This window comes from Fukomys damarensis, unplaced genomic scaffold (assembly GCF_012274545.1).
Source record: "Fukomys damarensis isolate Sample0158 unplaced genomic scaffold, DMR_v1.0_HiC HiC_scaffold_19, whole genome shotgun sequence".
In the NCBI taxonomy this organism is placed as follows: Eukaryota; Metazoa; Chordata; class Mammalia; order Rodentia; family Bathyergidae; genus Fukomys; species Fukomys damarensis.
Genome location: NW_022900931.1, coordinates 45,144,946 through 45,171,306, shown reverse-complemented (window position 1 = coordinate 45,171,306; position 26,361 = coordinate 45,144,946). Strand labels below are relative to the sequence as shown.

General features: G+C 36.4%; 1 protein-coding gene across 2 annotated transcripts; it reads left to right on the top strand.

Moving 5' to 3' along the window:
- The first annotated feature begins 238 nt into the window (after positions 1-238).
- Rgs4 (regulator of G protein signaling 4) lies at positions 239-7,296 on the top strand. 2 transcript variants are annotated; one of them, XM_010621503.3, is made up of 5 exons: positions 245-416; positions 3,148-3,252; positions 3,561-3,622; positions 4,301-4,467; positions 4,888-7,296. In XM_010621503.3, the coding sequence occupies exons 1-5, from the start codon at positions 373-375 to the stop codon at positions 5,125-5,127; spliced, it is 618 nt and encodes a 205-aa protein (XP_010619805.2). In that variant the 5' UTR covers positions 245-372; the 3' UTR covers positions 5,128-7,296. The 2 variants fall into 2 exon arrangements, with proteins under 2 accessions (XP_019062650.1, XP_010619805.2); XM_019207105.2 differs by lacking the exon at positions 4,301-4,467 and having other exon boundaries at positions 239-416; positions 4,888-4,958.
- Positions 7,297-26,361: the final 19,065 nt, after the last annotated feature.

Below are 26,361 nucleotides of genomic sequence, written 5' to 3'. Positions count from 1 at the left end.
ACCTTCGCTAGAAATTCAGAACCCCAGACACTGGTAGAAACGCCAAGAACAAAAGTATTTTCTGTCTGCAAGGGGATTTTCTGTGCTTCGTCGCTTTGCATGGTCGATGAGTCAATCTTTTCTTCCTCATCTCTTCCAGGGGCTGGAGAGGGCGAGGGAGACAGAAGAGCGGAGCCTGCAGGGCTGCCCTCTGATTGGCTGGCCTGACGTGGCTGGACTATAAAAGAGACTCCTGCAGGCTTGGGAGGAAGACGCTCAGAGGATTCTGACAGTATCTTTGTTGAAAAAAAGGCAACGTGCTCTTAAAATAGAAAACACAGCTCCTTCGGCTGCATTTCTCTCCTACCTGCGAATTTCACACAGTTCAACAAAATGTGCAAAGGACTCGCAGGTCTGCCGGCTTCCTGCCTGAAGAGGTGAGACTAACCATGTTAAACTTTTGGAAAGACTTTCTCAGTTACTTGCATGCTGTATTAACTAAGCTGATTCTTTGAAATTAGACACAGTGCTATCAGGAGAACAGCACCTTCTCATCTTTCCTCTAGGAACAGCTAGATTGTGTGACTTAGGAAGTATGCTCCCCAAATTTTGGTACTTGTGTGTTTTACATGACTCCAGCTTTTCAGACCAATTTTGACCTTAATGACAAATGCTTGAATCCAGGTAGTTTGAATTAAGAAGTAATTTCAGATTTGGAGTTATAATGTGGTTTGACCTCTGTCTGAAATTAATGTTGTGATTTGAGAATCATTTGGGCACACAGAATCACAACTCTGTGCTTTCCAATATGCATGTTAGGTATTATTTGAAAGAAATTATCCCGAATGAAGGTTTGGCCACATAAACACCATGCTTTCTGGGCAGTGCTGCAATGTCCTTCAGTCTGTGTTCTTTTAAGCAAATGTGACAATAAAATATGAGTTTCAAAGCCAGGCAGACCTGCTCTTGCCCTACCTCTGATTTTGAAGTGTCTTTATATGAGTGGCAGGTGAAAAGTATTGGTCATAACAAATCAGTTAAGGGTATGGTAGACAGGCTTATCTTAAAGACATTGTTTTATTGATATACTCCTGACTTAGAAGATCTTAAAGATTTATAGCTACTTATCTGACTTATCTGTCTTTGACTTTAAAAAAGAGATATAAATAAATAATTTCATAGAATACTCATATTGTTTAAGTGGAAAGGAAATACAAAATAAGTGTATATTACATTATTTAATCTTGCAGTTAACCTGCAAATAGAAATCACTTTACATTTCAATTTTAAAAATAATCACAGAAAACATAGTCTTTTGGGCGTTGTTCATAAGTCTACTTTTCCTATATTCTGTCACTCAGGAGGGTGAAAGTGTTAATGAATTCTTTCAAATGAAACAGGAGGGTCTGGCAGAGGAGTAGAAAATAAGTTCCTCTCATCATGAGTTTCCTAAACTGATAGAGCAAATTACTATAAACTTTGGTTAAGTTACATGTAAACTAACCTTGCAAAATATTAGGGATGTCAGGAGAAAGTTTTGATCTGTCAATACTTTAGGAGTCAAAAAAAGATTGCACTAGAATCCTTCCCTCAAAGAGTTAATTAAGTAGCTAATTGAGGAGGGAAACTCAGTGTCTGGTGTGAGCTGTTCTTCAGTCTCCCCTCACTGTAGACTGTAAATTATTGGCCCATCTCTAAACCACCAAGGCAGAAGCACCAGAGGGACTTTAATTGCTCAAGGTCACACAGATGGTAGGAGCACAGTGAGGGACAAATCCAGATTTTTGTCTCTAATGACTCCTGAAGTCTCTTGGATTTTTATTTTTAGAGTTCTTTTGTATTATAAGGATATTGCTAAGCTTTCTTCCAGTTCATGAAATGGCCCTGCCTTGGTCAGTAGCTGTTGGATTTCAGGTAGAAGCAGCACATGGAGATATGATAATTTCTGTCTGTACTGAATCACGATACACTTACGTCATCACCTTGGAATCACTGCAGTTTTCATGATGATAGCTAGCTATCGCTCTGGTGGTTTTTGTGTCCTCTGACCAGCCAGAAGTTGGGGAAGCAGAGGAAAAAAAAATAGTGCCATGGGGAGGCACTATTTAAAGGGGAGGCTAAAAACACAAAGAATTCAAACATTCTGAGAAAGACCACAGATAAGCCACTAGTGTGTCTAAGTGTCTTTTCATTCTTGTATCTCTTATTTTTCCCCCACTACATAGGAATATTTAGTTTCTTTTAAAAATGCTGTTTCTCCTTTTAAAACCATCTCTTAGGTTTCACAAAACAGATATAAATAAAAAATAGGAAATACAAAGTGAAAGAGCTGAGCTAAAAGATCTTTAAGAGGTCCTCCTTTACAAGTTAGTCAGGAGCTCTGCTGTGACCTGGTTGCCTAGTAAACGGTGACAATAACTGGAAACTCTAATTAAAACAATCATTCACTTTAGTGATGACTCTAGGTTGCTTCTCCTTATTCCAATGCTCCAAAGGCCTTTGCTAGTGCATATATCTCTTTATAGTATAAATTTGAAAAGGAAGGTAGAGCTGGAGATTGTCTACAAACAAGCCTAAAGGACCTCAGGTTTCTGCCTGAGTATTGGTGTCTGCCACCTGCTTGTCCTTTCCCTCTGCAAAGCCTTCACACTTCAGGATGCTCTCCATGCACCCCATGATGGGATTGCTTGGCCCCTCGTACACAGGGCTGCAGCCTCACAGACCTTTATTTTCCTGAGCCGGAAGCAGCTTTCTCTATGTAGACAGAGAGGCAGATGGAAATAGCAGCCATCTGACAGAAGGTGGCAGGAGCAAGCAGGTGCCATATGGACTTGCTTTAAATTCTTAAAAATGACTCAAAGAACAGTTTTGTGGTCAGTGTGCTTCTACGGATGATACCAATGGTTCTATTGGATAAAAACAGTGGGTATACAGAAGAAATTTCTGAGATAAACTATAAGTTCAAATTTCCAGTTACAGGTAAAGGAACCAGAACTTTTATTCTGGTTCATAATTTTGTAATAAGTCATAGGCAGAAGCAGAAAGACAAAAAAATTTCCCCTAAGAGTTTATTGCCCATTCTTTAAGTAAATTGTGTAGTGGTGATGGATTCTGTAATCTCTACCATGAAAGAGTTATCATTATTAATTCTCTCTCCCCCCCATCCAGTGCAAAAGATATGAAACATCGACTAGGTTTTCTACTGCAGAAATCTGATTCCTGTGAACATAATTCTTCCCATAGCAAGAAGGACAAAGCGGTTATTTGCCAGAGGTAAGAGACAAGGCCTTGGTAAAGTTTCATTGTGCTATCTAATGATAGGTATATTCTATGAAGAGTAGAAAGTTATGTCCCTAATTAAACTAGATGCGAATCAAACTGGCCTCTGTTTTCATGGACATCATACTAGAATGAAAATTTCCATAGATTTAAAGATAAATCTGTCCTGAACAACAATAGATCTTAGAAAAATCATGGAAGAAATAAAATCTTTAGCTTTTATTTAGGATTCTAGTTTTCTTGTTCTTATTCTATACCATGACAACATTCAAATTATTATTTTTCTCTATTAATGTCTCTAGAGTAAGCCAAGAGGAAATCAAGAAGTGGGCTGAATCATTGGAAAACCTGATTAGCCATGAATGTAAGTCTCACACCCCATACTCCCCTGGGCTGAAAATTATAGAAGTTATCTCATGTTATGCCAGTCTGCTAGGAACCACAGAGTCTGGGCCCCTTCTGACTGCCAGACCCAAGATAAATGTTGATCTTATATCTAGTATGTTTAAAATTTTACCATATCCTGGAGTTTTGTGATATACAATGGGAAGTTCATGCAGGAACTGTGTGAAGAACCATCACTCGCACTGCATAGAAAAATGAGGGAGAGAAAACATTTTAAATATTGAATTCTTTCTTCAGAATTAACCGCAGTTTCTCTTTTCATTAAACCCATTTTGTCAAGTAACAGCTACCTAGATTTTTTAGAAACATAACAACCTCTTAAGATAGGTTTCAACTTTGAGTAAGAATTGTTAAAAGTGTAATTGGCATCTTGTAAATACCAAACACAAATTAGGGTTACCAGATCTTAAGTGAAAAAAAAATCCAGGAAGGTAGGGCCAGAAATTTAGCTCAGTGGTTCTGCCACCTTTCTTGCAAGTGCAATGACCTGCAGTGGATCCCCAGTACCAGAAATTAAAAAAAAAAAGGAAGGTTTCTTGAACCCATGCCTATCCCCCTATGCACCTCAGATTTATTTGAAGTAACCAATAAGCCAACCAGTCTGATGATAACTGTGATTCTTTCTCTTGTGTCACAGGTGGGCTGGCAGCTTTTAAAGCTTTCTTAAAATCTGAATACAGCGAGGAGAATATTGACTTCTGGATCAGTTGTGAAGAATACAAGAAAATCAAGTCACCCTCTAAACTAAGTCCCAAAGCCAAAAAGATATATAATGAATTCATCTCAGTCCAAGCAACTAAGGAGGTAAGTTTTCAAGGCAGAAAAATCTCAAGATCTTATTGAAGGTTCCTAGAGTGGTATTCAGTGGCATGGAACTTTAGATCATATATGGTAAAGTGAACAGTGGAGTAGGCTATTATAATCTTGATAACTCCCCCAAAATCTGCAAATAAAAGAGCTCTTTTTTATCTATGTGACCTCTCTCAGTTTTTCTGATCAATCCCCCCAAGTATTGGAGAAGGAAAAGATATTTCTCTTCCAACCTTAGTGCAAAATGAACCTTTTGTACTCTCTCACCTATGCCTGGATGAAACCAAAGGTTCTCTATTGCATTCTGGGATGTGGAGGTGCACAGTGCCTAATTTTTCAGTACAAAGCCTGCAGCACCACCTCCCCCATCAGCTAGATTACAGATCTAACAAAACCTTGCTCTTTACCCCTCAGGTGAACCTAGATTCTTGCACCAGGGAGGAGACAAGCCGGAATATTCTGGAGCCTACAATTACCTGCTTTGATGAGGCCCAAAAGAAGATTTTCCACCTGATGGAAAAGGATTCTTACCGTCGCTTCCTCAAGTCTCGATTCTACCTTGATTTGGCCATTCCTTCCAGCTGTGGGGCAGAGAAGCAGAAAAGAGCAAAGCGTGCAGCAGATTGTATATCCCCGCTTCCCCAGTGTGCTTAAGTCTTTCCTGGAGGCAGAGTGCCAAAATGCCAAGACTCTATGCTCTGGAAAATCTGAGGCCAAATACTGATCGGTATTATGCACAGTGCTTTATCCACATTGTAGCCTAGTGTTCATGCTGCCTGCCATGTGGGAACCACTTCTATGTAAAAGCTAAATTTAATCATGGGGTTTGGATGTTCAGCAGGGTGGGACCTCATTCCAGTCCAGTTTCTCCAAGTGTCTTTAGGCTGTCATGGGAGCAAGCATCCAGATAATGGCCTTGCCTGTCGGTCTGTATTATCAAAGATTGTTGGCAGTGCCCTCCTCCCAGCCACATGATCTCAGGTTGGCTGGTTGGTACACTTCTTGTGACATCCACATGAACATGTTTTCTGTCATCCGTAACTTCCTCCAGATTCCCTGTGCTTAGGTGAGGTTGATCTGTTATATACAAGTGTGTGCATGTGTGTATATTAAATATATATGTACATGTACATTCTGTATATATTTATGTGTTTATGTATTCAGATCTCTGTGTATTCTGCAAGAGTTGATGGAAAAGATCCCAGGTGCTCAAATTATACTGTGTATGCAGGTTCTGATCTTTGAACTGCCTTTGAATAGAGGAAGGTGAGCTAATTGTCATGCAGACTGAGAGAAGAATGCTAACTGTGGAAAGTTAGTTCTGAAAAATCCTTGTGTGTTTCTGCAGATTAATCCAGGGGACTTCGTGTTTAATTTACCACAGATGGTCGCCACCTTGAGCACGAGTCTAAGGAGCAGATACCATAGAGCATTATATATCCTGCTAGCACAGAGCTGTGTTGCACCAGTAATCACTAATGGCACTTTTGAATCCTGAGCTGATGGCTGTCCTTTCTTTGCCTGGGTGCTCAGGCCATGCTTATTGGTGACTGGGTTGGTCTGCAGCTTGGAGATAGGATTCTTGAGCTGCATGAGGAAATGTAAGCAAAGTCTTGCTAGCTAAGCCCTACCATAAGTTACATGCTAAGTGAGGGCAAAGAATTTAAAGGTTATTATTTTTATCCTCTGTCCTTTTTCCCTCAATTGATCAAGGTGCTCTCTTTCCCCTCCTGAGAAACTTAGCCATCAGATGAGCCTCCTTAGTTCATTGTGGCTGGTTGTTTCACCCCATTACAGTTCTAGGCTAAGGCCCTACATTTATAAGCCTAAAGCAGGAAAAGGGTTATATTTCTCACAAATTGAAAAGCCCTCCTAAGTTTTCTCCTAAGTCAAAATCATGTTTATTCTATCCAAAACATCAGAAATAGCAGAGAATACATCTATTTCTTCCTAGGCTCTGAGATTAAAGAGAAGAAAGGAAAGGAACACGAAAAGAAAAAAAAGGATAATAATGGTTAGAACTACTGTTTGAAACTTTTCAAGGCACATAAAATACTTGAAAATTTCTTGTTTATGTTATTTATGATGTTTTTACAATGTTTTTAAAATTATAGTATTGTTTTATAAGTGAAAGTACAGGATCTTACCTGAATTACTAATGATGCCTAGGAAGTAATTTTCTTCTCATTCTTTTAAAACTATCTCCTTTCTAAGTGTGGACACACCTGCACACCTCTCCCACACACACATTGCATCCATTGCTCCAATTTAATTTACATGTGTTGCACCTTTGTGGCTTTTAAGCCAAGTACTGGGCTGTAAAATGAAGACTCTATGGTGTGTGTATACAAATCCCATTGTGTAAAAATGTAGGTTTTCTAAGCCTTCTTATCTTTCTGGAAGTTTTGCTCTTAGTGTCCCAGAGTTCCTTGTCAGTGTCCATTTTTTCTATATACAGTTCCACATCCTGTCTGTAGCCAACTCCAGGACCCAAATGTATAACTTCTTGGTCTTGCCCTATGAAAATACATTTTGACGTTCAGATTGTACCTGTACTCAGAGACCGCTGTCTCATAAATAGGTCTGGAAGGCCTTTCTGAATGAGAAGTAAATTATTTTATGAAATACAATTTTTGAGTGTGTTTTTCAATGGTATTTTCTTGTGACTTCATCACCATTTGATATGGTGAGTTTGCCTGTCCATGGTCTGTGGACAGAATAGCCCCTCGATATGCATGCTTCTATCATCTGCTTTGTAGGCCTCAAAGATAATGCTGCCAGTGAACACACCTATCTTAATCATGAGCATTAATAAATGCTTCATACAAAACTCTCTGCTTGGAAACACATTAATGATCCCCAGAGACATGGTATGAGAAACAGTAGTGCATTGGGTAGCTTTAGAAAATGATTCACATAAAGTCTTTCGTCCCTTCCACGCCAACTAATTCTGGGAAAGGAAAGCAGAAAAGGAATATTGTTTATGCTTCAGTCCCTGCCATGGCTCTGTCTGGTTCTACTCAAAGTATTAGGGTAGGCTTGGCATCAGACACCTTGCCAAACAGACTCAGAGATCTGCTCGCAGGTACTTGATAGGTTTTTAAGTATCTTTCAGAGCATCTGCTCCCCTACTTCCAGTCGCCTGCTTCATTGAAAGAGTTGAAGAGACCTATAGCTATCTGGGAGACAAATCCCAGCCCAAGCTAGTCACAATCTTTTCTTCCCTTAGCTAATTCTGTTCTGTGGAAAAGAGGTCACAGGATGTTCATATCTGAAGTCATGGGCCCTGGGTCTAAGATGCCATGAAAGCTTCCCTCCTCGTTTCCTAAACCCCTCCTCTCCCATTATAGGAGTCAAAATTACAGGTGTCAGAGCAGATTTTAAACACTTTTGAGTAACTGATTCTTTTAAAGATCTGGAGACAGCCCCGGATCATCTCCTTTAAGACATACATGGGTGGCCTGGACTAGGTTGTGGCACAGAACTGTAGCACACACAGAATATCCACAAGCTGATGGGCAAAGAGTGGAGTGTTACTTGACTGCAGCAGAACATTGCCTACTTTGAGAAATGCAGAGACAGTGATGCTATCTAGTATGCTAAGCCATTTTTTTAGGGGGAGATACCAGAGCATGGATTAAGAAGACTCATTCACAATGTTAGCAATTTTTTTTAATAAAGCTGACTTTGTTTAGGGTATTCCACAACCCAAGATAGCTTAGGCTGTGTTCTGACACTCCATATTATTACTGCTTAGATTTTTACAGTTAGGAATGAAATGACAGAAGGATGAAAGTGGAGAAAAGGAAAATAAAAAAGAATTATATTGAAAGACTAATCAGTTCAAGTCAATGAGTTTAGGGCATAAAATTCATTACAGAAAAGCCATTTAAACAAAATGGCTCAGTTCACTGGCCATGTAAAACCTAAAATGCTCTATTCATTTAATTTGATGGCTGAATACAAAACATGAATCCGCTTAGGTTATGTGTGTGTGTGTGTGTGTGTGTGTGTGTGTGTGTGAGTGTGTGTACTAGAAATTGAACCCAAGGCCTTCACACTGAGTTACATTTCCAATTCTTTTTAAATTCTTTAATCAATGTCATTCTAAGTCACAAAGTTGTCTAAACTGGAATCAGAATTGCCATCTTCCTGCCTCAGCTTCCTAGGGTGCCACCATATTCCACTCTGCTTACTTTATTAAGCTATAAAATGACCATCTAAATTGCCTATTGTTTTAATATGCGGTGTTTTCACTTCTTTAACATATATGTGAGGAAATATGTCATGAGATGACAAAATGAGATTTGTCTTTTTTGTGATATAGAATACCAGAAACATTAGATAATTTAGGATTTAATTAGATTTAGAATACAATGCTTAGATTTTTACATACAAAGAGCCAAAGGAGAGTTGTGATTAGAGGCTACTTTATTTCCAAGATGCATTTTAGACATAAAAGCAATGCTTGGAGAGAGAGCAGGGTTTCTACATTTTAATGGTAATGTGTCATATGCATGTCATATGTTGTAAGTACCAAGCCTATGTTCAATTCATTACATGATTTTATTTAGCCCTTACAGCAAAACTGAAGTAGGTGATCTTGTATTTTTCCATTGTGGATAGAGAAATTTTGATATAACAGAGTTCAGAAATTTACTCAAGGTCAAATATCAGAAAAGAGGTAAAGTTAAGGTGAAATCTAGAAATCTGCTTGTAGCATTCACATGCTTACTTACTTTAATCAAGGAAAAATAAAAAGAGAAGATAATAGGAAGAGGGAGCCAAAATAAGCAAGGGAAGAATAACAAGAAGAAATAGAAATGGAGAGAAGAGGTAAAAAGATCAGAAGAGTAAAATAAATAGAAGAGATGGGGAGAAAGGAAGGAAAATGTAGGAGACAGGAACTTGAAAGAGTGAGAAAAAGAAAAGAAATAAAGGAAAAGGAACCTTTTAATGAGAGTTTCTTTTTCAGTTAATCTGGGGAATGAAGGCAACCTGACTCCTGTTCCTTACAGAACATTTTTCATATTTTTAATATGCCCAAGATTTAGTATATGTTCACATACTCTTTACCTTTGTGAAAAGGACAAAATGGCAAACACTCATGTGTATTCATGTTGCAAGTTGACTAGCAAGAGCCCTGTGCTGCCACTGGGTTATCTCTACATCCTGCCTGAGATAGGGCAGGAGGGAGGTCTCCCCAGAATTAGTGAAAATGCATTGTGGAGGCAAGGAAGACACAAAAGTCACGTTCTTCTCTAAGAATCACTTCTGTTGCCTTTTCTTTCTATAAATTTGCCAGATCCTGAAACATCAAAAAACATTTCTTTCTTTAAAAAATGCACACACACACACACACACACACACACACACACACACACAAAGGAAGATTTTTAAAAGACAGAAATATATCTTGACTCTTTTGGTTTCAATTTACTGCTACGTGGCACTGAGAATTGGAGTCACTTAGCCATTGAGGAAATCACACGCAACCAGGACCCCAGTTGACACAGGCATTTGGCACATGGTCCTGGTCACGTTGTTACTTTTCCCCCGGGAGGGAAGCTAGTGGTGACCGCAGGAACTGGGTTAAAGGGAACCCTTTCAACCCCAGGACACAGGAGAGTGTGGAAAGCAACATGGTGCACAAGTTTGTGAGCTCACCCGTGGGAACTGGCAAATGGTGACCTCAGCAGTGCAATTCTGAGGGTTGGCTTTGGGTGCAGTGCTTCTGAAGAAAGGGAAACAAGAGTTTTGTGGATTTTTAAAGTGTAATATTTATAAAATTCCCAGATTATTCCATTAATCCATCTGGCTTTTGTGGTTGCTATCTTCTTCCAGTACAGTACATCCCTGAGATAATTCTTCAATAACAACAAGTTATGGGAAACAGTGTCTAGCTAAGTCACATTCTAGAGAAGTTCAGCTTATGTTTTCTCTTGCCATCATATTTATGAAATTTGCTTTCTTTCTCCTTTCTCCTGTAAGATTCTGTGTTTTTCTCATCTTGCCTTCTAGTTGATATTTTCATGCTGTTAGAGTGTTAGAACAACTTTTCGAACGGTTTGCAAATTCCAAATCAAATATATTCCCTCCTCCACCATTTCCTACCTTGGTATGGCCTAAACTTTTATGGAGTCCCTCTACTAGGAAGCATAGAATTATCCCTTCTGACTCATCCCACACACTACTCAATAGTCACCCATCTCTGCAGAATTCCTCTCCAAGAAACCTCTCAAAGCCCGTTTTTGCTTCTCTACCTGCATGGGTGTCTCCATCCAGGGCCTTATGGTGCATGATATGCTTTTTTGTTTATTTTTGTACCATAGCCTTTCTACTGGCCTCTTTCCTTCCAGTCTGGTACCCTGTAAATCAATTCAAATAACTGTAAATAAGTTATTAGTCGCACATTTGATTTATCTCCTCCTGAAACTTTTCAATGAATTCAAATCTGTAGGACAGTATATAAGACATGCCTTTCAAGCCCAGCTCTCTGGTCTCATGGCCTGCTCCTCCATTGACGTAGATGTAAAGATTTGCAGTTCCTGGAGTGGCACATTGTCAGCTGCTTCTGTCATTGTCCACATAGTTCCTCTCCTTTATCTAGCAAATTTCTACTCTTTATTTTAAACTCATCTCAAGACCCACCCACACTGAGACCTTCTTCCATTTACCGGCATGATTTAAACGTTCTTCTCTGTGGTTTCCTTAGTACTTTAGCATGCTTTTAATACTGGCACATTGTCCTAGAACCATCGTTTTAAAAGTATGTCTCAGAGGGATGAACCATGTTTCATCTGATTTTGTGACCCTTACACTGAGCAATGAGCCTAATACATAGAAGATGACTATTTTTTAAGAGTGACGGCATCAGGAAATGATCCATCCAGCTCCCCGCATTTCCTGAGTGCTCTGCATATACTGTTTATGCGATGTGATCCTCTCAGAATCTAATATATTCTTGCCATTTCTTGTGTGGAAAATGCTAGGGTGTTTCTTCCAGCCTTATGGTGAGGGCTGGGAGTGAAATACTGATAGTAGGGAAGATCTGGTTGGAGATACTTTAATGAGAAAAAAAAAGATTTTAAAGAAGTTGTAAGACTACAGGCAACACTTTCATATATCTACTTTATACATATAATTTAAGTTTTATATATAATTGTGTATATAATGAAAGTCAAAATACTTCTTTATGTATGCAAACTTGTCAATTATGTCCACAGTACAAATTCACTAGAATGTATTATTTATTCTCCACTAGTGGCACTCTGCTTACATTAATTAATTTAGTATACGCGACCACTCTCTGATAAAACAGCTCTCAAATTTATTACCTCCTTTCAACAGATGAGAAACTGAGGCCCAAAGGGGGAAACACCTTGTAGCTCATAAGCAATGAGCCAGAACTGGTCCCAAGACAACGTGACCTCTGAGCCAAAATGCATCACACATGAGCCCACCTTGTCTACAGGCTGATCACTCAAAAAGTACAACAAGTAGACCACTCTTGCCTCAAAAAAATCTCTCTCTGAAAATTTCTTCTCCTAATCCTGTATCACATTTATTTCTTGGTATGCTTCTTTGTCCACTTTTTCTACTACTTGTGTCAAGACAGCTTGCTTAAGACCATCTTTTCTAACAGTCCACTGTGTTTTTTTCAAATCTTCCTCTCAATCTTCACAAGGTATTCTTATATTTGAAATGACAGAACTTTTAAAACTAAACCTCAATCAGAGCTGTATTTGCATTTCCATCACAGCCAATTCACACAGCTGCCTCTTTAATTTCTACCCCCTCCCACTAGCATCTGGATGCAGTCCATGGAATAATTACAGATGGCAGGGAAGAGGGGCAGTCTCCACACCTGCCTCCAATTCTGTTCTGTGATTTATGGCTCTTCAGCACTCTGATAATTGGGAAAATAACTTTGATATTCTGTGACCTCTGGATTAAAAATGAAGGCTAAAAATAGGCTTCCAGCAATGTTTATTTTTCAGGATAATATTATGGGAAATTTAAACCAGATGAATGACTTTAAATATAAATGGAAAGTCCCATGTAAGCCAAGGGAAATGGGGGAATAATTAAAGGTAAATGTTTGTCTATTATTTTAGATAATCATAATGGTTTTTACTTACTGAGGGTGCCATTAAACCTGTCTCCTGAATTGAGCTTTATATGTGCTGTCCTATTTAACTCTTCCAGTATGTATGCTTTGCAGATTAATAAAACTATTCAGAGTTAAGTGAAGTTGAGTCAGTCGGCCCAGATCCCACAAACAACAACAGACTCAGGATTAAATTAAGGTCTGTTTGGATCCTTAGCTCTTCACAGCTTGATCACTGTAAATAAATACTCCCTTCCTCAAATTGTATCAGTTTCAATAATCCCCTTATAATAACTCTTTAGTGTAAGGGACACCAACATTTGAGGGTGATTTTTCACAAACTTTTGCTTATCCAATCAGTCCTAGGTAACTGATTAGGGACAAGAGAAAACTCATATCCAAGCAGAAATTGAGAAGATTTCTAAAATAACATATTTCTAGGCCTCCAACTCCAAAGCTTTCTGTTTTGGGGATGGGTACCTTAAAAAAGAGAAGGAAAGATTCAAAGAAAGAGAAAAAGAAAGAAGAAAAAGAAAATGAATAAAACAAAACTATCCTTAACAATATCTACAATCAGTTTGGAGATCATGTTAGAAAACCTAGCCTGGAACTAGGAAATTGATGCTATGTGTCCACTCAATATAGGTAGCCACTCATATGTGTTACCACTTTGAGTGTCTTAGTTTAACCCCACCTGCGTTTTACACTTGGGAGATCTGCAGGGGACAGAAATCTGCATCGCTCAAATATGAGGGATGAGGATAAAGACAAAAAAGGACCTTCTGCCCAGTAGTTCACACCAATAATGACTGTGACATGCAAGGACTTTGGAAATCACAAAACACATTGATTGATTCAACATTTATAACGACATAGGAAGTAGATAGTGTTGTCATGTTCTCCATTTTTCAGATTCAGAAACACAAATTTATATAGCTAATAAGTGGAGTGATCGTTATTGGTCATTTAATTATATGTTCTATCCACAATTCCATTCTGCTTTGTAAATTATCATTATTGTTTCCTGGATAAAAAGAAAAAAATTAAGGAAACTCATAGGGTAATATATATGACAGTAAATTAAGATGACAAGATTGTTGAGGAAGCTCAAAATTTATTAATCGTTAGGAACAAGCAGATCCAAAAATTATTGGCTCATATCAAGTGTCTTCGAGAGAGACCTGTTTGAAAATAATGAATGTAAATTGGACAAGCTACTCAGAATGCATATTCTTTCCTACAAAGACACTCTAGAAGCCCTAATGAATAATAATGAAGTCCTATACTGAGTACTGAATCCAAGTGAAAGTAAATTAGTTGAAGATGCTATTTCCTGTAGTTGACTGTTTTCTATAGAAAGATAAATCTGCCTGACGTTCATTAAAAATTCTTATGAGAATGCCTGGTGCATGTCTGTTATTATTATTGTTGTTGTTATTACATCTGGAGACCCCCTTCTTTACAAAGTTTAAATTTAAAAGAGCAACTGATAAATTGTTACTCCTCAATTCTCTGTTATTCCATAATGACCAGTCTTTCTGTCCTAATTAGTATATCTCCTTTCCTATTTCCTTAGTGTAACCCATGCCCCCATAAGAGCTTTTTGTGTAATGTTTGCTAATATCTAAAAAAGATTGTTGATGATGAAATCATATAACTAAGATTCACCTCTTCCATAGAAAGAAGTGGTAGAAAAAAAGATCCTGAAGATGCCAAAAAGAAAACGCATGCTTCCATGTGACAGGGACATTTTATGAAATTCCAAACAATATATATTGTAATTGTAATTACAGTTGCATTACATTATTTATTAAGTAGGGAAGTTGAATTTTGAATGATAAGTTCTCATCCCCAAAATCTTCCCCAACTTCTGCTTTGACAAGCACTTTCTTGAAGGCTGGATGAATACAAGTTCACATGAAGTCGCCCTCAAACATTGGTGTTGCTCATGTAGGAGAGCTATTTTTTGAGGGGATTATTGAAAGCAGTATGATTTGGGGGAGCAGGGCAATTATTAAAAACAACTAAGATTCAAAGAGCTATGTATTTAAACTACCCTTTCACCATGAATCCACTGTGAGTTTACTGTGAAATGTTGGGTTAAGGACTAATCTTACTCAAATCTGAATAGATTTATTAATCATCCAAGTAGAAATGCTGGAAGAATTGAATGGCATGACATATATAAAGACTAATTCCAGTGACATGTTCTGCGGTATGCTCTCAATAACGAAAACTGTTACTATTATCTAAATAGTATAGAGATCAATATCCGCCCAGAAAAGCTAAAAAATAAGGAAAATCAGAGCAGTGAGAACATACTTATTCTATCAACTATCAGATGCGAGGCAGCTAGCTGTATTAGATTAATAACTAATATTAACCAAGACAAAAGAAAACTAATATAACTTTAAGAAGATGAGTGATCTTTTTAAAATGAGTTCTTTCTCTCAATGAAGTAAATGAACTCCAGAACTTTCTTTCAATGAACTCCAGAATATTGTCATTATAAGCAAAAACAGGCGACTTCACACTGGCAGGTTTTCCAACTCTCACTAGCAGGTCACAATGATGAAGCCAGACGTAGGTGTATCTATCGCCCATGATGGTTCTCTTTAAGACCTTGAGGCATCAAATAAGCCTTTCCTCCCCTTTTTTTTAGTACTCAAGATGAAACAGGAGGAAAAAAATGAGAAAAGAAGGAAATAACAAAAACAAAGCTTTTGTAAATAGGGAGGGGAGGAGAGGTCAAAGGGAGGGAAGGGAAATTGGGAAAAAACAAGAACCAAGATATATCAAGTACAGGTGCAAATTCCCAGTGATGAATGTGACTATAATGTATACCTAAAATGTACCAATAAACTTGATGAATTTTTTAAAAATTGAAACAGGAACCAGGGAACCAAAGTGAGGAGGGAAGAGGAGTTCATTACCTTCACAAGACGACATTGAAACTATTTCCAATACATCTTGTGTATTGCTTGTGGTTCATCAGTTTTAATTGGGAGTGGGATGGGGGCCAGTGACGGAATGAAAATAATCAGAACTTGTTCAATCTCCCATGAGTCATGCTTATGAAAAATGCCTTCTACTTGAGCAAAGTAGACCAAATCACTACCCTTTCTTGCTAGCAGCATTTTTAATCTCATCTTCAGTCCTTTTGAATACAGGCAGGAATTTTCTGAATATTAAAAGTAAAAAAGAGGAAAGGAAAGTAAAAACGATTAAGTTGCAATATGTATGTGTATCAATTACCCGTGATGAATACATTCTGTATCACAAACATGTACTGATAAAAAATAAATTTAAAAGAGAAAATAAAACAATTCAAGGATAGGCAATGCTAACAAGGCCCAATGTGGTACTTTCAACCTTGCCTAGCAAATATTTAGAATGCACATAGCAGTCTGAGAAAACAAGAATAAAAATTAATAGCACAATCTATATTTTCCAGAGCCTGGTTATGATTTATTAAGAAAAAGTTTCAGAGATGAGCAGAAGAAATAATTTTAATAACTTTTTCAAAAATAGTTATCTGAAGTGGAATCAAAGTAGGCAAGTTAGGACTTGCTGGGTACCCTAAGAACTAAATCAATTACTGGCTATAAATCTCTTGAGAAGAATTGTGTGGTTTACTTATGGAAGTTATGATAGGCCTATAAGGAAATCGATTGTTACAAGTAAAGGGATTTTGAAGTCTAAAATTCAGAACTGTTATTTATACAATAGATGCTAACTTTCAAGGTAGAATGAATTTATATAGCCATAGGTCATTTTTTCACTATTCTAGGAGTAGATTTTCAAAGCAAAGCTATTGACACAATCTTCTTGCTAATTAACATATAATATTTTTCTGGTGTGAATAAACTGTAATAGTACATAAGATCCTAATGAGATAACTGAAATTGTGAAATGGGAAGAAAGGGGCTAAAGGTGTAGGGAAGGTGGGATGGCTAGGGGAAGGGTAATAAGGGAAAAGAAAAGAATGTGAGAAAATGAAAAGATGGAAATAAAGTGTTTGTAAATGGGGAGGGGAGGAGGGGGTGAAGGGAGGGCAGGGATGAGGGGAAAAAATGAGAACCAAGACCTGTCATGTAGAGGTACAAGATCCCAAAAATGAATGTAGCTTTACTGTATCCCTAAAATGTACCAATAAACTCAATTTTAAAAAAATAATAAAAAAATATATAATATTTTAATATTGGGGTCTCTGAGTAACTGAGAGATAGCCTGGAGAAACAAAGAACTGCATTTCTCAGAGCCCTTTCTGGCAGAATTTATGAGTGTGAGATGAGTTCCAACAGTCCAATAGAAATTGTATGACTCTTTAAAACAGAAAGGAGTTAAATAAATGGAAAGCCAGGATAGGATACAACAGCCATTTTATAGGCAAGGATCCTGGCAATGATGGTAAAACTCTGGACCCATCACCAGTGGAGGTGATCTTCCTGATTCAGTGACTTGGAGTCCATGGCAGAGGTCGTCTTGCCCCAAGGACAGAATCGCTGGCATCTGCTCCTTCTGATTCTGCAATTCCTTGTAAGTGGAATGGTAGCAGCTCCTTGGCTGGCAAGCTTTTCAGTGTGGTATTGAAATCATTTCTGGAATCTCAGCATCAGTCTATTTCTTTAGCCTGACCAATGAGTCTGTAAACTATCTACAACTTTTAATAAATCCATTTTTGCTTAAACCAGCTACAGTGGATTTCTTTTTTCTACAAGTAGAAACCATGATGGATACACTAAGCACTAAAAAAATGTTAGTCATATTTGAAGACATGTCTCATGGAAAGCATCTATGTAGAGAATTAAGTTTGTTGTATTGGAAAAAGCATGCCGTTGGATGCAGCTTAGCAATAGCAATCCCTAAATTTTTATCATACCTCATAAAGACACTCAAAAAAGAGAACTTCCAGAATTGCTTCAGAAAATGGCAAAAATGTTAAGTGTGTTTGGAGAAAGGGCAAGTATTTTGTTTGTTTGTTTGTTTTCTTTATTGGTATATTTTAGGTATACAATACAGTTACATCCATCTTTGGGATCTTGTACCTTTACATGACAGGTCTTGGTTCTTATTTTTCCCCATTCCCCTGACCTCCCTTCACGGCCTCCACCCTTCCCGATTTACAAAGACTTTGTTTCCATTTTTTTCTTTTCTCTTATTTTTTCTCTTCCCTTCCTGCTTTCCCCTACCCCTCCCACTTCCCCTACACATTTAGACCTTTCTTCCTCTTCCACAATATCAATTATACATTTTTATTCTGTTTTACACTTTTAGTTTAAGAACAAGGAACAAGAGACATTTATAGCTAAGTGGATGCACATTAAGGACATTACGCAAGTGAAATTAATAGGACACACGTGTAAAGGTGAGTATTTTTAAGGGGATTAAAAGCAATGTGTCTTTTACTGTAATAATTCTTTTAAATTAAACATTCACCATATATTTTGACCACACTCTGTATTTCCAAAGGTTACAGATTTTGTCTTTGATGTGACATGATGAAGCTCTTCTCATCTCGCTGTTGCATTCAAGCTCTACCTCCAGCTGCCTTTATCATTCTTAATCTATGCTTCTGTTATGTTAATTTCGTTCTCCAAATAAATTCAAGTCTTCACCTTCAAAGAAATTATATTTCAGAGTACTGAAAAAAAACACAGAACTATAGCCAATAATTTTTAAAAATTCATTTGGAACAAATATTCTCTCATTTTTTTCACTACCTAAATCCAGGGGCTGTTACAGTTTATAGCAACGTCCCCTTGCCCTCAGAGGTGGGGCTTTTTGGAGGTATCTGGCCCATGGGGGCATGGTAAACATCAGTAGATTAGTGTACTGATCAGTCCCTATGTGTGATCTGGGAGGGGAAGTTTAGCTGGAGTAGGTGGGTCACTGGAAGCTAACCTAGGTCTATCTCCCTTGCTCCTCCCTTGATCCCTCGCTGCTTCTGGCTCCCATGTCCTGAGCTGTTTCTCCTCTGCAGTGCCCCTCTGCTGTGCTGCCTTGTCTTGGAGCCAGCCAACTATAGACTGAAACCCCTACAAGCTGTGAGCCAGAATAAACTTCTCCTCTTTCAAGTTGTGAATGTTGGGTATTGTGCTTCAGTGATGATAAAGTAACTAAGACAGGGGCACAGAGGTTGTATCCATGATGATTATTAATGAATTCAATAGCAGTCCTCAAAAAATGTTAACAAGTTGATGAAGCATATTGCTTGGCAAGATTATGTGAAAAGGAAGCAGCCAACCCTGGAAGAAAGCAGATTCACAAAGAACAAATCATTGCTATAAGCGTCTCTCTCTTTTATTTTATTTTTGGGACGGTACATTATTTATCGATTTTACTGGAAGGTACATTAGATAAAGTCACATACAACATATTTGAATTTCAACAGTATAAAAATGTGAAACAAATAACAACAGTTAATCTGAATATCTAGCTAACTGAATAGCAAAAATATATGCAGTGTTATTTCATGTAAAAGAAGAGGAAAATAAAGCAGAGTAAGTGAATAGAAAATGACAATAGTAATCTTTTCGATAGCTTATCAGGAAGATTAATATGAGAAAGGGATAACTGAACAGACAGTAACGTTGGAGGTGGTGAAAAGTGACCAGACCTTGTATATATTTTTTGAAGGTTATACAACAGGATTTGTAGAAAGAATGACCATAAAGTGTAGAGGTGGGAGGAGTAAAAGACAATTACTAAGTTTTGCTCTAGATAGCTGGTTAAATAATGACAACATTCACTGCAACAGGGAACACTGGAGGAGGAACCCAGAAGGGATTGAGTTTGAGAATAAAATGTCTGACTCTAATTTGGATTGTATTTATTTTAAGTCACCAATTTTGTTTATAACTAGGGTAACATCTTAAATCAGTAGGATACATCTGATTGTTAAGTAAGTGCTTTGAAGACAAATGGATAGCCATATGGCAAAAAATAAAGTCTATCATGGCTCTCACACTAGGATAAATTCCAAATGATTCAGAGTTTTAATGCCAAATGCAACCACAAAAGTATGAGAAAACGTATTGGAACATTTTAACTATAACACAATTTCAGTTTTAAATCTCCAACGTAATCAGAGCCTCTGTTATAACAGTCTGGATAAGATCTCTTTGGTTTCCAATCCTTCATTCTATGCACAGGCAGCACGGAAATCTGTCAGGAGATGCTATAGTCAGAATTTTAAGCTCCCTTTTTCATTTTCTTCCGTTTTAGGTTCTGGCTGCCTCCAATGATTCTTCCTCATCCCAGTAATACCACTGAAAATTTCAGGCCACTGCTTTCTGCAAAATTTATGCTACACACCAAGAATTTGCAAAGTCTGTGAAAAAAAACTCAATGAATGGATGTACGACTCACTTCCATTTATTTTCCTTCCCCAAAGCTTTTTGGGAAAATCTACACAAATTTACAATGTATATATTTAATGATTTTCATAAAAACTGTATGTCATTATACAGTTAAATTAAAAATCAAAAACAAAAGTAAATGGGTAAAAGTATAATTTCAAATTTAGAAACATGCTTCTAAACAATTAATTAAAGGAAAAATTATAAATGAAAGCAGAATTCACTGCAAATTAAATGATTATGAAAATATTATGTGCCAACATTTGCATAATAGAGTTAAAGCAGTGCACTAGTAAGTAGATTTATTATTTAAAATCTTGTGGTAAAAAATTTAAAAGTAACAAATTAAGTATCCAACTTTAGATATTTTTAAAAGAAGAAAATCACATTGACCACAAGAAAGAAGGAAATCTAATGATAGAAACAGAAACTAACCTACAAAACAAGTATAAAAAATGAAAATGTGCAAGCAAACTTTTGAGTATGTTTCTTCAAGAAGGTGATAATAATAAGCCAAACTCTTAAATGATTGATTACCAGAAGAAATCATAAGCAAATGATATTTAGGAAAAAGAATGTTTGTAACAAATATAAATACTAGAGATTAAGAACAGTGAGGGTATGGCTGGGGATTTAGCTCAGTGGTCTGCCTTGCAAACACAAGGTCCTGAGTTTGATCCCCTCCCCGCTAAAAAAAGTAACAGTAAGTGATAATTACCATACAATTTTTGAAAACATATGAAAAATAATTTCTAAATGTGAATTGCAGAAAGACTGATTCATGAAAATTTAAGAACCCAAGGAATCCAATAACTACTAACAAAATTAAAGCAGGTTGATGGCTTTTAATGGTAAATTCTATCAGTATTTAGGAATAGACACTATCACATGTAATATTTTTCTTTAATTGAGTTTATTGGTACATTTTAGGGATACGGTACAGTTACATTCATGTTGGGATCTTGTACCTCTACATGACAGGTCTTGGTTCTCATTTTTTCCCCTTGTCCCTGCCCTCCCTTCACCCCCTCCCTCCCCTCCCCATTTACAAACACTTCATTTCCATCTTTTCATTCTCTCACATTTTTTCCTTTTCCCTTATTACCCTTCCAGTACCCATCCCACCTCCCCTACACCTTTAGCCCCTTTCTTCCCATTTCACCATGTCAGTAATCTTATTAAGATCTTATGTATTATTACAGTTTATTATAATATTTTTCTGTTCTCATAAAAATACTAATTATATTGGACTAAGTCCTACTCTAAATATAAACTTATCTAAACATTATATATGCAAATAGACTATTTCTGAATAAGGTTACATTCACAAATATTAGGATTTGCTATATATGTTTTAGAGGAGTGTAATTTAACTCATGACAAATATACATGGATGTTTTGCAGAAAATGATAACAATCTGTTGTGATATAGTGAGGAATGTTATCCAAAACAGAGAGATACTCAACATAATTCAAACAAAAATTAAATCATTGGTGCAATGGAATTCAATCAATGGTTGTTTTTTGCTTTGTTTTTTCTTAGTGAATCTTAATAGACTTTTCTAAGTTTTTCATTAAAGAATAAGATGATATACATATAATAAAGCAAAGATGATATACATCTAATGAAAAACATTCAGAATTAGAGTTTGCTATATTAGGTATCAATGTAGATTATTTAATTCATGGTATCTAAAATGGCATAGTTTGTCAACTGCATCATTATTTATATGCCATTAAGAAAGAAAAAATCCCTATTGCTAAACTGTGATATTATATACAAATGACAGTCTGCAATATACGTGAATTAGTCATATCAGTCTCTCATGATTTTGAAGCTTCTTTCATTTTTCAGATTAGGCTATTTCTCCTGCTTTCAGATGAATTGATTTGTTGGTGATAGGAAGATTTCTGCACACACACACACACACACACACACACACACAAATAAATGTGAAATAAAATCATCTGCTTGTGATTATTTTAAGATATTAGGTTCTTTTAAGTATTTCACTTTAAAGTTGAAATTATGGTCATTCCTCTGACTAGCAATATTTCTTCACTAATGCCAACTTTGTGTCCAATTTGCAGTGATAAATTGTATTGTGTATTTTGAAAAACAATTCAAGTGATAATTGCATGTATTACATATATAAATAATAATGCATATACCTTGTTATACATAACTACAATAAGAACATTTATATTAGTGTCTTCTTAGAAAAAGAAAAGGACATTATAACTTCACTCTGACAACACTGATCTTTGGTCATGTTCCAGCATTTGATGTGTTAAACATAAGCATCATAGAATTGAGTAAATACTTAATATGATAATATTTTATATATAAATGTGAAAAAATCATCTGCTTGTGATTATTTTAAGATATTAGGTTCTTTTAAGTATTTCACTTTAAAGTTGAAATTATGGTCATTCCTCTGACTAGCAATATTTCTTCACTAATGCCAACTTTGTGTCCAATTTGCAGTGATAAATTGTATTGTGTATTTTGAAAAACAATTCAAGTGATAATTGCATGTATTACATATATAAATAATAATGCATATACCTTGTTATACATAACTACAATAAGAACATTTATATTAGTGTCTTCTTAGAAAAAGAAAAGGACATTATAACTTCACTCTGACAACACTGATCTTTGGTCATGTTCCAGCATTTGATGTGTTAAACATAAGCATCATAGAATTGAGTAAATACTTAATATGATAATATTTTATATTAAATATAACATACAGGTCCAGTAATTATAATAGCACGGTACTAGCACAAGAGAGAAAGACAGATCACGGAGAACATGGAAACAAACTTATCCACATACAGAAATGAAATAATACATTAAAAATATAACTATAATCCAGTAATTCTATTTTTGGGTATATATCCAAATTAGATATTTGTGTATCAATTTTCATAAGAGAATATTTACAGTAGCCAAAATGTAGAAACAATTTAAATATTCACATAACAAAATGTTATTCAATCTTAAAAAGGAAAAAAATACTCCTGAAATCTCAGCTACTTTGGATGCTAAAGCCAGAGGATTGTGAATTTAAGGCCCACTTGAGCAACCCAGGAAGAACTTGATCTCAAAAAAAGAAAAAAAAAAGAAAAGAAAAGAAAGAATGAATGAATTAAAGAAATTCTCATGCCAGGTGTGGTGGCACATGCCTGTTATCCCAGCACTCAGGAGGCCGAGGCAGGAGGATCGCTGTGAGTTTAAGACCACCCTGGGCTACACAGTGAGTTCCAAGTCAGTCTCAACTTCATAGTGAGACCCTGTCTCAAATCCCCCCAAAAAAAAGAAAAGAAAAGAAAGAAAAAGAAATTCTGACAAATGATAAAATGATATTATAGGGAAAAGCTTTGAGAATATTATTCTAATTGCAATAAACCAAGTGCGAGATGCCTGGAATAACTCAGAAATATAAAGAAGTGGAACAGTGACCACCAGTCATGATGGGGAAAAGGAAATGGGGAGCTGTTGTTTAAAGGGTACACAGGTTCAGTTTTATAAGATGAAAACTTCCAGAGATTGAATGTGTAGCAATGTCAATACTTAACACTGCTGAATTGAACCTTTTTTAGTGATTAAGATGTCACAAAAGTGAAGATATGGAAATTACTGAATTTGTTGAAGTGCCTATCAACAAGTGAATGGATTTTAAAAATTGGTGCATATACACACACACCCACAAATAAAACAAAAAACAAAAAAACAAACTACTTCACCTTAGAAAAGAAAGGGATTCTGTCATTTGGAACATGAATGAATCTGGAGGACATTAGGCTAAGTGAACTGAAGTGAGCAAAGAAAGACAAATAAATACTGCTTGGTATATTATATGTGGAATCTAAAAGTATTCAAGTAGAAGGTGGTTATCAGAGACTGAGGTGGAAGAGGAGTTGTAGATTTGAAAAGGGGAGACGTTGGTCAAAGCTTCAGTAAGACAGTAAGAATAAGTTCTGTTGTTCTATTGCACTCTATGGTGATTACAGTTACTTTAATATATGTAGAGAATTAATTTTAAATGTTCTTACCACAAAGAAATGTGTGGTGATGTACTAATTGTGTAGAAATGGCTTACTGTACTCAGAAATATATATATGATTGTTGCTTGTTAATTAAAAGTAAAGTAAAAAATTTAAAAAATAAGATAAATACTGTTTTGTATATTTTGTGGCAAATAAGCTTTTTAAAAAATAAAGTTAAGAAAACATTGGGATAAAGACAGGACTTGGTATTCCATACACAAAACATGAATAGTGTATAGATATATTAAAGCATTTTAAAAGCCACTCAAATTAAATAATAACTGGGAACTTATTTTAAAGCACAATAAAACAGCATTCCTACCTTAAAGACTGGCAAAATTTAATAAATCATATATCTGCCAGAAAGGCTAAAGGAAACTCACTCATACCCTGTCTTCCATTCTATCCATGGTCCTTATGGAGAGGCTGAGAGCGTTGCAGCAAGGTATGGAGGAGAACCCAATCTGACCAAGAACAGCTCTTCTTGACCCTAAAATGAAAAGTGAGTCTCATTTCTATCCTCAAAAGATTTATTAGTCACATTTTGGTTGCTGGGACAAAATACTTTGCATCCACAATTTAAAAGAGAGGAGGTTTATTTTAGGTCACAGTTTCAGAGGATTCAGTCCATGACCACTGGCTTCAAAGCAGAGATCATGGTGAAGGAAAGCTACTCAAGCACGTCACCCAGGAAGCAAAAGGAGTGGGAAAACAGGAAGAAACACACCTTCCAAAGGTATTTATGCCTCAATGAACCTCCTTCTCCAATTAGGCAACCTCATAATAGCCCATTCATTTATGAACTCATCAGTGGGCAATCAGTGGTCTCAACTCTCCTATGACCCAGTCACCTTCAAAAAGCTACCTTTGAACACACAAGACTTTTGGGGCACATTTTATGTCTCAAGTACAACAGGTGAACACTGATAGGTCTTTGGGGGACTTGAATTGGCAAAAAACAGTACTCAGGACACTGCTATTTGGACTTGTTAAACGTGGCAGTAAATATATCACCATTTCACTCAAATAACTCATAATAGCAAAATGGAGTTCAATAAACAACTAGCTTAATACCAAGCCTGGGAAAATTGTGGAGAAAAGGGATGCATATAATTCCTGTGGAAGTATAAACTAGGAAAACTATAATGAAAAACAATTTGGCATATTTTCTTCAATTTTTACATTCCCATCATATCAGACCTTGTTATTCCATTTATAAGTAGAACCTTAAGCAAATCATTGGACATGTGCATCAAGAGATGAAATATAGTAAATGCACAGATATATAATAAAATAAACAGTTCAAATATTTAATGTCAAAATTCAGATAAAGTATGGTACTTTCTATGTAATACAAAACTACATAGAAATGAAAATTAGTAAACTAAAACTACATGAATGAGCATGACCTCAAAAGAATAAATTGAGCAATAGAGAAATAAACCATAAAACAGCACATGTGACTACATTTATGTAAGTTTTAACAACAGATGCAACTAAACAATATTTTGTTTACAAATAAATCAGCTTTGGGCTGGGGATTTAGCTCAGTGGTTCTGCCACCTGCCTCACAAGTGTCAAGGTCCTGAGTTCAATCCCTGGTACCAAAAAATAATAATAATAATAACAATAATGATAATAATAATCAGTTCTTGCATGACCAGCTAGTTTCCCTGAGGAAAACTCATCATAAGAACAGTGAGCCTGACCCCGGAGTCCCCAACTTCCTGTCTCACCTTGTAATCTCTTCTACAAATACTCCTACCAGGGATGATACCATCCATCTTGAAATCTTCAAGAGACACTGGACAGAAGAGAGGTTACTGATCTTGTACTTGAGTGTCCAAAACTGTGGGCTAAATAAACCTTTATTCTTTGTTAAGAATCTATCCTTGGATATTGTGCTATAGCAACAGAAAAAGGGATACAGGGAGTTCCAAGAAAGAATGGAAATAAGTTCATGGAGACTGAAAAATCTTTTCAGTATGGCAGATCATAGCTACAGGAAGATATAATTCAAAGCAGGAAAATTATTTTCAGTTTTGGTGTTGCTGCTTTGATGAAGGTGGAGGAGGGCATCACTTTTGAATGCTGAAGGAAATGTTTCAGATGAAAGGTAAAACTTAATATGCAGGGGAATTGGGGTATAATTGAAAGGAGCAAAGTGATATTTGCTGCACCACTCTCCCTTCTAATATTTTTCTCAGGAAGACAGGATTTGAACTGAGGCACTACCAATGTTTGTACAATTAGCCCTAAAGTTCTCATTTGGAGAATTACCTAGTGAGAATCATCTATTCTTATCTTTCTTGGGAAGTGCACCAACAAAGTGCTGCAAAATATAACAATATAATAAAGTTG

What these genes read in the sequence shown, in the direction of transcription:
- Rgs4 (XM_010621503.3), top strand. Translation starts at nt 373, where the DNA reads ATGTGCAAAGGACTCGCAGGTCTGCCGGCTTCCTGCCTGAAGAG. An exon ending in AAACCTGATTAGCCATGAAT is followed by an intron (nt 3,623 to 4,300) that starts GTAAGTCTCACA and finishes CTTGTGTCACAG; the next exon opens with GTGGGCTGGCAGCTTTTAAA. An exon ending in CAGTCCAAGCAACTAAGGAG is followed by an intron (nt 4,468 to 4,887) that starts GTAAGTTTTCAA and finishes TTTACCCCTCAG; the next exon opens with GTGAACCTAGATTCTTGCAC.